The 13503-nt window shown below is 41.8% G+C and overlaps 1 protein-coding gene across 3 annotated transcripts in view; it reads right to left on the bottom strand.

Annotated features, from left to right (window-relative positions):
• The window catches only part of col7a1l (collagen type VII alpha 1-like), a 95128-nt gene that overhangs the window by 17608 nt on the left and 64017 nt on the right, over positions 1-13503 (bottom strand). For all 3 annotated transcript variants that reach the window (XM_031815335.1, XM_031815334.1, XM_031815336.1), the window contains exons 46-65: positions 13288-13359; positions 12724-12783; positions 11574-11609; positions 11376-11456; positions 11074-11109; positions 10260-10304; positions 10066-10137; positions 9897-9923; positions 9522-9551; positions 9204-9242; positions 8641-8703; positions 8530-8562; positions 8246-8305; positions 7979-8011; positions 7098-7163; positions 5414-5458; positions 5238-5273; positions 5128-5154; positions 4966-5031; positions 425-487 (exon numbers count right to left, since the gene is read on the bottom strand). In XM_031815335.1, coding sequence (XP_031671195.1) covers positions 425-487; positions 4966-5031; positions 5128-5154; positions 5238-5273; positions 5414-5458; positions 7098-7163; positions 7979-8011; positions 8246-8305; positions 8530-8562; positions 8641-8703; positions 9204-9242; positions 9522-9551; positions 9897-9923; positions 10066-10137; positions 10260-10304; positions 11074-11109; positions 11376-11456; positions 11574-11609; positions 12724-12783; positions 13288-13359 — 990 coding nt within the window. The remainder of the gene's footprint in view (positions 1-424; positions 488-4965; positions 5032-5127; positions 5155-5237; positions 5274-5413; positions 5459-7097; positions 7164-7978; positions 8012-8245; positions 8306-8529; positions 8563-8640; positions 8704-9203; positions 9243-9521; positions 9552-9896; positions 9924-10065; positions 10138-10259; positions 10305-11073; positions 11110-11375; positions 11457-11573; positions 11610-12723; positions 12784-13287; positions 13360-13503) is intronic.

A 13503-nucleotide genomic window follows, 5' to 3' on the forward strand; every position in this document is an offset into this window, starting at 1 on the left:
GATCCACCCATCCACCAATCCATCCATCCATCCACCAGCCCACCAATCCATCCACCCACCCACCCACCCATACATCATCCACCCACCCACGCACCCACCCACCCATACATCATCCACCCACCCACCCACCCATCATCCACCCACCCACCCACCCACCAATCCATCCATCCATCCATCCACCAATCTACCCACCCACCCACCCATCCATCCATCCACCCACCCACCAATCTATCAATCCACCAATCCACCCACCAATCCATCAACCCACCAATCCATCCACCAATCCATCCATGTCAATCAATCAATCAACACATACAGTATACACATCTTGCCAGACAGTTGTTGGGTGTAGATGCTGCAGCTGACTATGCCCATTAGATTCAATTATAGATAGAACCATGCAGAGTATGAACATTGTGCTTACTTTAGCCCCAGGAGGTCCCATTGGCAAAGGGAATGCCTGTCTCATCTCTTCAAGGGTGGCACCCTGGGAACATTCATCAACAATACAGTCAGAGGCAGTCTGACTGTATCTATGCTGCAATACAGCCAGAGGCAGTCTGACTGTATCTATGCTGCAATACAGCCAGAGGCAGTCTGACTGTATCTATGCTGCAATACAGCCAGAGGCAGTCTGACTGTATCTATGCTGCAATACAGCCAGAGGCAGTCTGACTGTATCTATGCTGCAATACAGCCAGAGGCAGTCTGATTGTATCTATGCTGCAATACAGCCAGAGGCAGTCTGACTGTATCTATGCTGCAATAGTCTATGTGCCGGCAAGCTAGGGTCAGTCTGTTATATCTGGTGTAATTCTCCTGTCTTATCTGGTGTCCTGTGTGAATTTAAGTATGCTCTCTCTAATTCTCTCTCTCTCTCCCTCTCTCCCAGAGAACCTGAGCCCTAGGATCATGCCTCAGGACTACCTGACCTGATGACTGCTGGCTGTCCCTAGTCCACCTGGTCATCCTGCTGCTCCAGTTTCAACTGTTCTGCCTGCGGCTAGGGAACCCTGACCTGTGCACGGGATGTGCTACCTTGTCCCGGACCTGCTGTTTTTAACTCTCTCTCTCCACCGCACCTGCTGTCTCGACCTCTGAATGCTCGGCTATGAAAAGCCAACTGAAAAGCCAATTTACTCCTGAGGTGCTGACCTGTTGCCCCCTCTACAAGCACTGTGATTATTATTGGACCCTGCTGGTCATCTATGAACGTTTGAACATCTTGAAGAACAATCTGGCCTTAAATGGCCATGTACTCTTATAATCTCCACCCGGCACAGCCAGAAGAGGACTGGCCACCCATCAGAGCCTGGTTCCTCTCTAGGTTTCTTCCTAGGTTCCGGCCTTTCTAGGGTGCTTTTCCTAGCCACCATACTTCTACATCTGCATTGCTTGCTGTTTGGGGTTTTAGGCTGGGTTTCTGTATAAGCACTTTGTGGCATCTACTGATGTAAAAAGAGCTTTATAAATACATTTGATTGATTGATTGAGGCAAATATGGTTAAAATATCTAATGCCATTATCACATCCTATTTAACAGTACTGCAGGAAGTACTTTTCAAGATGTATGACATTCTATTCATGGAAATCTTTTTGTGGCTTTGGTTCTCTCTGAGAGAAGGCCATCAGATCTGGGTTCAAATATTATTTGAAATAATTAAAAATACTGAATCTGTGTTTGATTGAGCTGGTCTAGCTTAATGGACAAATAGAATACTCTCAAAACTGGTAAACCTCTATCATCTGATACTCCAGGCAGACTAGAGCAAAAGCTCAAAGTATTTGAAATATTTCAAATAGTATTTGAACCCAGGTCCCCAAATATATGCCTTCTAAATCATTTGTACACTGCAAAATGACAACAAGAATCCCAAACAGATATAGTAATTGACAAAAACAGAATGATTTCAAACTTTACACAGGGATATGATCGCATATGCCTCTATTTATGCGTGGGAACGCTTGGGAACAGATTTCATAAATTAAAATGACTGAGCTCATTTCCTGGGGATTTTATGTCCAAAACGAAAATGATGAATACATTTTATTTTTTTATTTTTTAAACAGTAACAAAATAATATATATATACATACAGTACAGTTTGGACACACCTACTCATTCCAGGGTTTCTCTTAATGTTTGACTATTTTCTACATTGTAGAATAATAGCCTTGACATCAAAACTATGAAATAACACAAAGGGAATCATGTAGTAACCAAAAAAGTGTTAAACAAATCAAAATATATTTTATATTTAAGATTCTTCAAAGTAGTCACCCTTTGCCTTGATGAAAGCTTTGCACAGTCTTGGCATTCTCTCAACCAGCTTCATGAGGAAGTCACCTGGAATGCATTTCAGTTAACAGGTGTGCCTTGTTAAAAGTTCATTTGTGGAATTTCTTGTCTTCTTAATGCGTTTGAGCCAGTCAGTTGTGTTGTGACAAGGTAGGGGTAGTATAATGAAGATAGCCCTATTTGGTAAAAGACCAAGTCCATATTATGGCTAAGGACAGCTTAAATAAGCAAAGAGAAGCGACAGTCTATCATTGCTTTAAGGCATGAAGGTAGTCAATCCGGAACATTTCAAAAACGTTGAAATTTCTTCAAGTGCAGTCGCAAAAACCATCATGCACTATGATGAAACTGGCTCTCATGAGGACCGTGTCATGTCTTTGGCATCATTAAAGGTGAAGACTGTTATTTTATCAAATAAATTCTCTGTAATTATTATTATGTGATTAAACTAATCATGTACATTTAATAAACTAGGAAGTTGGGGCACGATGGAAAATCTTCAGATTACAAAGTAATAATTTTCCAAATATAACTCTTCAGATATTTTAATATCTGATCAATTAGTCCTCTATTAATTAATTATTCTTTACCTCACGTCACTCTCATTTCAAACTTCGTAGAATTCTTGGTTATCTGCACGAACCCAGCCTAAACTATAAATCATCCATACACCAATTGGCTTAATCATTTATTTACTAACTAATCACAGAAATGCATAAACAAACAAACAGTAGATATTGGTTCTTAACAACGATAGGGAATATTCCCTAGTGGGCTAAGCCGATATGACGGCTTGGTGGACAAAGGAAAGGGGGCGGAGACCGATAAAGGAGCTGGAAAGACAAAAGGGCTTCACTTCACAGTGGATAATTCAATTAATTGAAATGCTAATCCTTCGCACATGAACGCTCGCTCATTTGGGAATAATTACAATCAATATATTTACGGCCATATGTCGTTGCTATCTTCTCTGTTGGAATTGTCGGTCCGTCTGCTGGAGAGTCAGTTCATCAGAGAGCGGCTGTAGGTCTATCTGCAGCTCCTGATAGTGTCTGTTGTAATGGATACGTCAGGTGTCCATTGTTCTTAGAATAGATGTTTCGGCGGTTGTCGGTATTCGCATCCCAGGTTTACAGAATTTCTAGCTGCAGACTAGTAATTAGTATCTAAGATTTTCTCTTATTCTGTAGGGATCAATAGTCTCAGAGTTAACCATTGCCAGCCGTTAATTCCCCCATTTTGGGGATTTAGGAGTTCAGCCAAGTGAAATTCTTTGTTCACTCTGTGGTCTCTCTCTCTGCATGACCAGGGGGAGAGAGTCTCTGCCATGAATTTATGGCCTGAGATAACAGAACCTGGGTGTAGGAGAGAGTGAGAGAGAGGGGAAAGCCACGATCTACACCAAGAAATGGCCACGTAATGACAACCGCCACAGGAAACCCAGAGTTCCCTCTGCTGCAGAGGATAAGTTCATTAGAGTTACCAGCCTCAGAAATTGCAGCCCAAATAAATGCTTCACAGAGTTCAAGTAACAGACACATCTGAACATCAACTGTTCAGAGGAGACTGTGTGAATCAGGCCATCATGGTCGAATTGCTGCAAATAAACCACTACTAAAGGACAACAATAATAAGAAGAGACTTGCTTGGGCCAAGAAACATGAGCAATGGACATTAGACCGGTGGAAATCTGTCCTTTGATGTGATGAGTCCAAATTCTAGATTTTTGGTTCCAACCGCCGTGTCTTTATGAGACGCAGAGTAGGTGAACGGATGATCTCCGCATGTGTAGTTCCCACCGTGAAGCATAGAGGAGGAGGTGTGATGGTGTGGAGGTGCATTGCTGGTGACACTGTCTGTGATTTAGAATTCAAGGCCTTCATAATATAATAGAGACAGTAGATCTAGCTGGTCTGTCATACTTAACTAGCTGGTCTGTCACACTTAACCAGCATGGCTACCACAGCATTCTGCAGCGATACGCCATCCCATCTGGTTTGCACTTAGTGGGACTATCATTTGTTTTTCAACAGGACAATGAGCCAACACACCTCTGTATAAGGGCTATTTGACCATGAAGGAGAGGGATAGAGTGCTGCATCAGATGACCTGGCCTCCACAATCACCCACACTCAACCCAATTAAGATGGTTTGAGATGAGTTGGACCACAGAGTGAAGATAAAGCAGCCAACAATTGCTCAGCATATGTGGGAACTCCTTCAAGACTGTTGGAAAAGCATTCAAGGTGAAGCTGTTTGAGAGAATGCCAAGAGTGTGCAAACCTGTCATCAAGGCAAAAGGTGATTACTTTGAAGAATCTCAAATCTAAAATATATTTAGACTTGTTTATCACTTTTTTGGTTACTACATGATTCCATATGTGTTATTTCATAGTTGTGATGTGCTCACTATTATTCTCCAATGTAGAAAACAGTAAAAAGAAAGAAAAACCCTTGAATGAGTAGGTGTGTCCAAACTTTTGACTGGTATATATATATATATATAGTTTTTTTCATCATCACTTTTTTTACTTGGTGGGGTCAAATAAAACCACGTAGGATGCCTATTGAAGAACCCTGCAATAGACAGACGGGTTATCATGGATAATGTAGAAGATTGTTTTTACATGGTGCACCAGTTTGTCGGGAATGTGGAGATGTACTTACCTCTTGTTGAGTAACCAGAACATGGGTACCAGGTGGGCCCGGAGCACCCAATTCCCCTTTTTTACCCTGGGGGGAGATAGGAGAAATTAACAATTGGGCTTAATTATCATGTTAATAATTTGATGCTAATTAATACTGCCTTATTAAAATAAAATATCTTACCTCAGTTCCCGATTCACCTGTATCACCCTAGGGTTAGAGACGCAAAATCACAAATATGGTTTATTGTGTTGGTGTGTTTGGGGAATAGCCAGACTTGCTCCAAATCATACCTTTTTGCCATCATCTCCTCTTTGTCCTTGCTCTCCCTGTCTCAAGAGAATAATTAGGAAGACTTCATTTTGGGGTATTTGTGGGTATTTTTTAAGTGATCTTATTAAAATGCTGGAACAGAGCAGGAACATAAAAAAAACACAATATTATTTGACAAAGAGAAAAAAATGCTCACATCTTTTCCAGCCAGACCTCTCTTTCCATCAATGCCAGGTCTACCCTACATATCAAGAGGTAAATATTTCACTTACAAACTAGCAAAAAAATCTCACTTCAAATAATGATATAGTGTTTTTGTTATACAAATCATAGCCAAATTGTTGGAATACCTATGTACAGTTGAAGTCGGAAGTTACCATACACCTTAGCCAAATACATTTAAACTCAGTTTTTCACAATTCCTGACATTTAATCGTAGTACAAATTCCCTGTCTTAGGTCAGTTAGAATCAGCACTTTATTTTAAGAATGTGAAATGTCAGAATAATAGTAGAGAGATTGATTTATTTCAGCTTTTATTTCTTTCATCACATTCCCAGTGGGTCAGAAGTTTACATACACTCAATTAGTATTTGGTAGGATTGCCTTTAAATTGATTAACTTGGTTCAAACATTTCAGGTAGCCTTCCACAAGCTTCCCACAATAAGTTGGGTGAATTTTGGCCCATTCCTCCCGACAGAGCTGGTGTAACTGAGTCAGGTTTGTAGGCCTCCTTGCCCGCACACGCTTTTTCAGTTCTGCCCACACATTCTCTGTAGGATTGAGGTCAGCGCTTTGTGATGGCCACTCCAATACCCTGACTTTGTTGTCCTTAAGCCATTTGACCACAACTTGGGAAGTATGCTTGGGATCATTGTCCATTTGGAAGACCCATTTGTGACCAAGCTTTAACTTCCTGACTGATGTCTTGAGATGTTGCTTCAAGACATCCGCATCATTTTCCTCCCTCATGATGCCATCTATTTTATGAAGTGCAACATGATGCTGCCACCCCCGTGCATCACGGTTGGGATGGTGTTCTTCGGCTTGCAAGCCTCCCCCTTATTCCTCCAAACATAACGATGGTCATTATGGCCAAACAGTTATATTTTTGTTTCATCAGACCAGAGGACATTTCTCCAAAAAGTATGATCTTTGTCCCTGTGTGCAGTTGCAAACTGTAGTCTGGCTTTTTTATGGCAGTTTTGGAGCAGTGGCTTCTTCCTTGCTGAGCTGCCTTTCAGATTATGTCGATATAGGACTTGTTTTACTGTGGATATAGATACTTTTGTACCGGTTTTCTCCAGCATCTTCACAAGGTTGATTTGCACTTTTCGCACCAAAGTACGTTCATCTCTAGGAGACAGAACACTTCTCCTTCCTGAGTGGTATGACGGCTGCGTGGTCCCATGGTGTTTATACTTGATTTCTTTTGGTTTTCCCATGATGTCAAGCAAAGAGGCACTGAGTTTGAAGGTAGGACTTGAAATACATCCACAGGTACACCTCTAATTGACAGAAGCTTCTAAAGCCATGACATAATTTTCTGGAATTTTACAAGCTGTTTAAAGGCACAGTCAACTTAGTGTATGTAAACTTCTGACCCACTGGAATTGTGATACAGTGAATTATAAGTGAAATAATCTGTCTGGAAACAATTGTTGGAAATATGACTTGTGTCATGCACGAAGTAGATGTCCTAACCGACTTGCCAAAACTATAGTTTGTTAATTAACAAGGAATTTGTGGAGTGGTTGAAAAATGAGTTTTAATGACTCCAACCTAAATGTGTGTAAACTTCCGACTTCAACTGTATATTAAGTCATGTCAAATAGAATTTCTGTATGTGTATGTTATGATGATGACAGAAACATACTCACTGGGGTCCCAGGTAAACCAGGCATTCCAGCAATCCCCACCCTGCCTTGGTCTCCTTTCTCTCCCCTCTGCTCAGACCGACACACACACACACACACACACACACACACACACACACACACACACACACACACACACACACACACACACACACACACACACACATTCGCATGCACACACACGCCCACACACACGCACACACGTTTCCCATCTATAAGTGGGGTTCCTTGCCCTCTGTATACATTATGATCTTGTTAAATGACTCATGGATGACTAACAATCATCAGCCTAGTACAACATTGCTAGTACATAATGTTCAATGAATAGGCTGTAATCACCAATACCCTGGACAGTAGGTGAACCTGTGACAAGTTCCTGCTGAGAGAAGTCCACATACTATGCACAGCAGAAGGCTTTCTCATCAGAAGCCTTAAACATGTAAATTATGAAAATCACACCACCAACTGTATGGTTTTTTATCATTTAAATTAATAATACCTACCGTTTGATTCTTGAAGAATATAACTTAGAAAAGCATTGTGAGCTAGTTCGACTGTCTAATCCCAACGTAACCCAAAACATCTTCTGAAGTACTTGGTTAGTCCATGCACATCATCAATCAATGTAATGCAAGAGGGAAACTGCTGTAGTCCTAGAGAACCACAGCCAATGCAGGGTTTTGTCTCACCAAGCAGTAACACTCCCTGAATCAACTGATCATCAACTAACAACGGTCTTTAATTTAAACCACAATTGGTTTAATCAGGTTTATCAGAGCTGGGCTTTAAACACACCCTGTAGCTCTGTAGGACTGCAGTTATCCTCTGATTAAAGGAATTAGAGCAAAATGTGTTTATTCAAAGGGTCTGAATACTGCACTCACCGTTCCTGCCTCGCCTGTCTTTCCTGGGTCACCCTGCAGACAGGAAACCATTCAAAGCACAACACCTTGATTATCTGCTACAACTTTTTATGGATTGAACGATCAACACCCAATTTTGTCAATGTGAACTCTTACTGTGATAATGGTTCTGTTATGCTGACCAACTACAACAATACATCTAGCCTATGTACGTGTATGTTTGTGTGTGTTCACACTAGAATAACAACAACCGATGTGAAAGGAAGTGAGGGGATGAGGTGTCCAAACCTTGGATCCAGGTTTTCCTGGTAACCCATCCAGACCATCTCTCCCTGACACAGACCCTCCCTGTCAAACATGTTATCAGGGGTCAGATGTAAACATCAGTTACAACAATGTAATACCAATATAAGCCCTCAACCTTCACCCTGTAGGTTACAGTTATTTAGAGGTCATTCAACGTTGTGGGTATTACATACATAGCTTCTATCAGCCTGTTCACAGAACGTTTGAAAAGTCTTAGCGATACAACTTAGCGACAGAGCTCTTCATTGTTACTCATATGGTCATACCGTTCCTGGAGATCCTGGTTTTCCATCAGGACCCTACAGAGAGAAGAATACAGTGCTATTATTACCATGACCTGCCAAACATGACCTGTGACCTCTAAGTATCACACTCACCCTTTGTCCAGGCAGACCTGTCTCCCCTCTGAGACCGGGCTCTCCGGGATGTCCTGGTTCACCCTGATGGATGAGAAAACACACCAGCCCCAATCAAATAGAATAGAAAATAACAATTGAATAGAATAGAAAACAGCATAATCAAATAGAATAGAAAATAATATAATAAAATAGAACAGTATAGTATAGTATAGAAAAGGGTATTTCTGGAGAAGAGCTGGAACAATACATGTCAATGTATTACACTGTGATGAAGTACACCTATTATACTGTGATGAAGTACACCTATTGTACTGTGATTAAGTACATCTATTAAACTGTAATTAAGTACATCTATTAAACTGTGATGAAGTACACCTATTATACTGTGATGAAGTACATCTATTATACTGTGATTAGGTATATATATTTTTATACTGTGATTTAGTGTATATATTATACTGTAATGAAGTACATCTATTATACTGTGATAAAGTACATCTATTATACTGTGATTAAGTACATGTAAATCTATTATACAGTGATCCATGTCATGCCGATGACGTAGATTCCACTTATCTCACCTTGATCACCCTAGTCAGGATATTGTTGTCTGAACTGAACTGGAGGGAACAAACACAACAGAAATATGAAACAAGTCCAGTCCTCTTCATAAAGGGTCTTGAAAGGGTTAAATTAAAGATGGACTAGTCATATGAAACTAAATGAACCAACCAAAAAAAGTTCATGTTCAATCACATGTTTTCATCAAACTCCCTGGATGTATAATCTAACCCCTTGGGCTTCTAGGAGCATCAAGCATCTTCTCACTGGTTCCATCTGCCAGGGATGGCTGAGTTCATGGAAAGTTGTTCTGAAGTGGTAACGGATGATGGACTTACTTGCGCGCCTCCCGGAGGTCCTGGTTTTCCCTTCAGAGGCGAGACCATGGGAACAAAACAAAACAAGAGGGATGTGCGGTCAACTAGCAGCTAGTAAACACATTGTGCTAGCTGAGCAGTCCTGCATCACCATCACAATACTGATGGGAGATGCAACACTCACTCAAGGGGAACATAACATGATTAATAAAGCTGGGATTTTTCATTTGTGCATTTATCAGGCTAGGAATATAATTAGAAACACAAGAGTGTTGATGTTCCTGAACAATGGGCGAAGTCAGTGACGTGAGACATTAAACCAAGTGTGATGGAGAGTCAGTCAACCGCTGCATGCAGTGATACATGTCCGTCATGTTGTTGTGAATGTACACCTACAGGCTCTCCTTTCTTTCCCTCCGTTCCCTGAAACAAAGAGGAAATCATATCGCTGAACATATCCAACCACGCCGAGCAATTCAAATCAATCAGGTTTGTATCTTTGACAGTGACTAATAAAGTTTTACAAACAAAATGGCACTTGATAGTAAAGTCAGAAAATGCTTACAGGCAAACCAATGTTCCCGGTATCTCCTTTCTCTGCTGGGTCCCCTGGTCGTCCCGGTAACCCCAGTGGGCCCTACAGTCACAGTATAGAGTGAGGATAAGCCAAGAAATACTCCACTCCAACCAACAGTGCAATATATTTCAAACTTGTGTGCAGAGAAATGATAAGAGTTGGGTAGAACATGGAGACATTACCCTTGTTCCTCTCTCACCAGGCTCACCCGCTGGTCCCTGCTCTCCCTGAGGAGAGAGAAAAACTGTGACTCATCGCATGTTTGTGGGTGTTGTATCCAATCATATGCTGTAGGTGCTGTGTCTAAATATAATGCTGTTGTACCGATTGAGGAGGAACAGCAGGATTGGCGCTTGAACCAGTAAACCAGAGGTAACATGGTGAGTGAATTACCCTGTGCCATAGAGGTTCAGAGCTATTGGCAGAGGTTTCATTGCATTTACGTTAAGTTACATACAAGGAGACTATACTGAAATATAAACTGGGTGGTTCAAGCCCTGAATGCTGATTGGCTGAAGGCCATGGTATATTAGACCGTGTACCATGGGTATGACAAATCATTTATTTTTACTGCTCTAATTACGTTGGTAACCAGTTTATAAAAGCAACATAGAATAGAATCTCTGGGGTTTGTGATATATGGACAATAATTATTTTTTTATTTTACCTTTATTTAACTAGGCAAGTCAGTTAAGAACAAATTCTTATTTTCAATGACAGCCTAGGAACAGTGGATTATCTGCCTTTTTTAGGGGCAGAACGACAGATTTTTACCTTGTCAGCTCGGGGGTTTGAACTTGCACCCTTTTGGTTACTAGTCCAACGCTCTAACCACTAGGCTAGCTGCATATGCCATGGCTAAGGGCAGTGTCCAGTCACTATGCGTTGCATCGTGCATAAGAACAGCCCTTAGCTGTGGTATATTGGCCATATACCACACATCCTCGGGCCTTATTGCTTAAATATTGTCCAGCGGATACAGATGCATGAACTCACCCGTAGTCCTGATTCTCCTTTGATTCCAGGCACACCCTATAGACAAGGATAATTGTCACGCCAGTAGTGTCATCTAACCCATGCTGACTGTTTGAAGAACTATGTGAATGTATTGATCCCATTTATCTCTCTCACACACACACACACACACACACACACACACACACACACACACACACACACACACACACACACACACACACACACACACACACACACACACACACACACACACACACACACACACACACACACACACACACACACACCATTGCAATAACAGCCAGTCATGATTTACTTACATCTTTACCTCTTAGTCCTGGTGCTCCGGGATTCCCGGGGACCCCAACAGTTCCCCCTGCCCCTTTAGAGCCATCGTGCCCCTGTAAAGATGGAATCACTGACACGCTGCGTGTATGTTTTATTTAAATATCTCTAAAATGTCCCTACAATGTAATGATATTGATGGCATGTAAAGTGGACTGAGAGAAGTTATTTACCTTGGGTCCAGGTTTCCCAGACAAGCCAACATTTCCCTGTAAGGTGGAGGAGACCAACAAACACATCAAACATGTCAGCCTGTCCTAGAGTATCATCATGGCTCATCTGACCAATAGAGAAAATAGAGAAATATGCATATCTAACTTATCAGGTGCAGGACAGAAGACTTATCAGGTGCAGGACAGAAGACTTATCAGGTGCAGGACAGAAGACTTATCAGGTGCAGGACAGAAGACTTATCAGGTGCAGGACAGAAGACTTATCAGGTGCAGGACAGAAGACTTATCAGGTGCAGGACAGAAGACTTATCATGTGCAGGACAGAAGACTTATCAGGTGCAGGACAGAAGACTTATCAGGTGCAGGACAGAAGACTTATCAGGTGCAGGACAGAAGACTTATCATGTGCAGGACAGAAGACTTATCAGGTGCAGGACAGAAGACTTATCATGTGCAGGACAGAAGACTTATCATGTGCAGGACAGAAGACTTATCATGTGCAGGACAGAAGACTTATCATGTGCAGGACAGAAGACTTATCATGTGCAGGACAGAAGACTTATCATGTGCAGGACAGAAGACTTATCATGTGCAGGACAGAAGACTTATCATGTGCAGGACAGAAGACTTATCATGTGCAGGACAGAAGACTTATCATGTGCAGGACAGAAGACTTATCATGTGCAGGACAGAAGACTTATCAGGTGCAGGACAGAATACTTATCATGTGCAGGACAGAAGACTTATCATGTGCAGGACAGAAGACTTATCAGGTGCAGGACAGAATACTTATCAGGTGCAGGACAGAAGACTTATCAGGTGCAGGACAGAAGACTTATCATGTGCAGGACAGAAGACTTATCAGGTGCAGGACAGAAGACTTATCAGGTGCAGGACAGAAGACTTATCAGGTGCAGGACAGAAGACTTATCATGTGCAGGACAGAAGACTTATCATGTGCAGGACAGAAGACTTATCAGGTGCAGGACAGAAGACTTATCAGGTGCAGGACAGAAGATCGTATCAAAGAAAAGGAAATGGACAGAACAGGTATGCTCCCATGGTGATTTAATCAGACAACCTTTCGATCCGAATTGGATCTTCGTCAGGTCATCTGACCAATGACACACACCGGTAGTGAAGCACTCACCCTTTCACCGTTTTCTCCCTTTGGTCCCTGCTGTCCAGGAATGCCGAACCCAGGACTACCCTGTAGAAACCCAACAGACAGACCACACACAACATCGTTGTTTCTCTATCCGGCCGTCACAACACAATAATATGTTATATGTAATTGTTGTATCGACCATGCGATTGTTATGTTGACCATGTGATTGTTATGTTGACCATGTGATTGTTATGTTGACCATGTAATTGTTGTGTCGACCATGTGATTGTTATGTTGACCATGTCATTGTTGTGTCGACCATGTGATTGTTATGTTGACCATGTAACTGTTGTATCGACCATGTGATTGTTGTTGACCATGTAATTGTTGTGTCGACCATGTGATTGTTATGTTGACCATGTAATTGTTGTGTCGACCATGTAACTGTTATGTTGACCATGTAATTGTTGTGTCGACCATGTGATTGTTAAACCTACCATGTGATTGTTATGTCTGCTGGGTAGGGGTGAATTTCAGGGTAGGAAATGGGTTATGGTGGAACCTGAGGTAATGACCAGATGGATGACACTATTCTGTGTGGTTTACCTTCTCTCCTTTGACTCCTTGGACCCCTTTTACTCCCTGGGGTCCAGTCGGACCGATGGGACCAATGTCACCCTGAGTAACACAACACAGACAGTCACACACACACAGGCCAATCAATAAACACAACACAGACAGTCACAGACACACAGGCTAATCAATAAACACAACACAGACAGTCACAGACACACAGGCCAATCAATAAACACAACACAGACA

Source organism: Oncorhynchus kisutch, unplaced genomic scaffold (genome assembly GCF_002021735.2).
Source record: "Oncorhynchus kisutch isolate 150728-3 unplaced genomic scaffold, Okis_V2 Okis09a-Okis19a_hom, whole genome shotgun sequence".
NCBI classification, from domain to species: domain Eukaryota; kingdom Metazoa; phylum Chordata; class Actinopteri; order Salmoniformes; family Salmonidae; genus Oncorhynchus; species Oncorhynchus kisutch.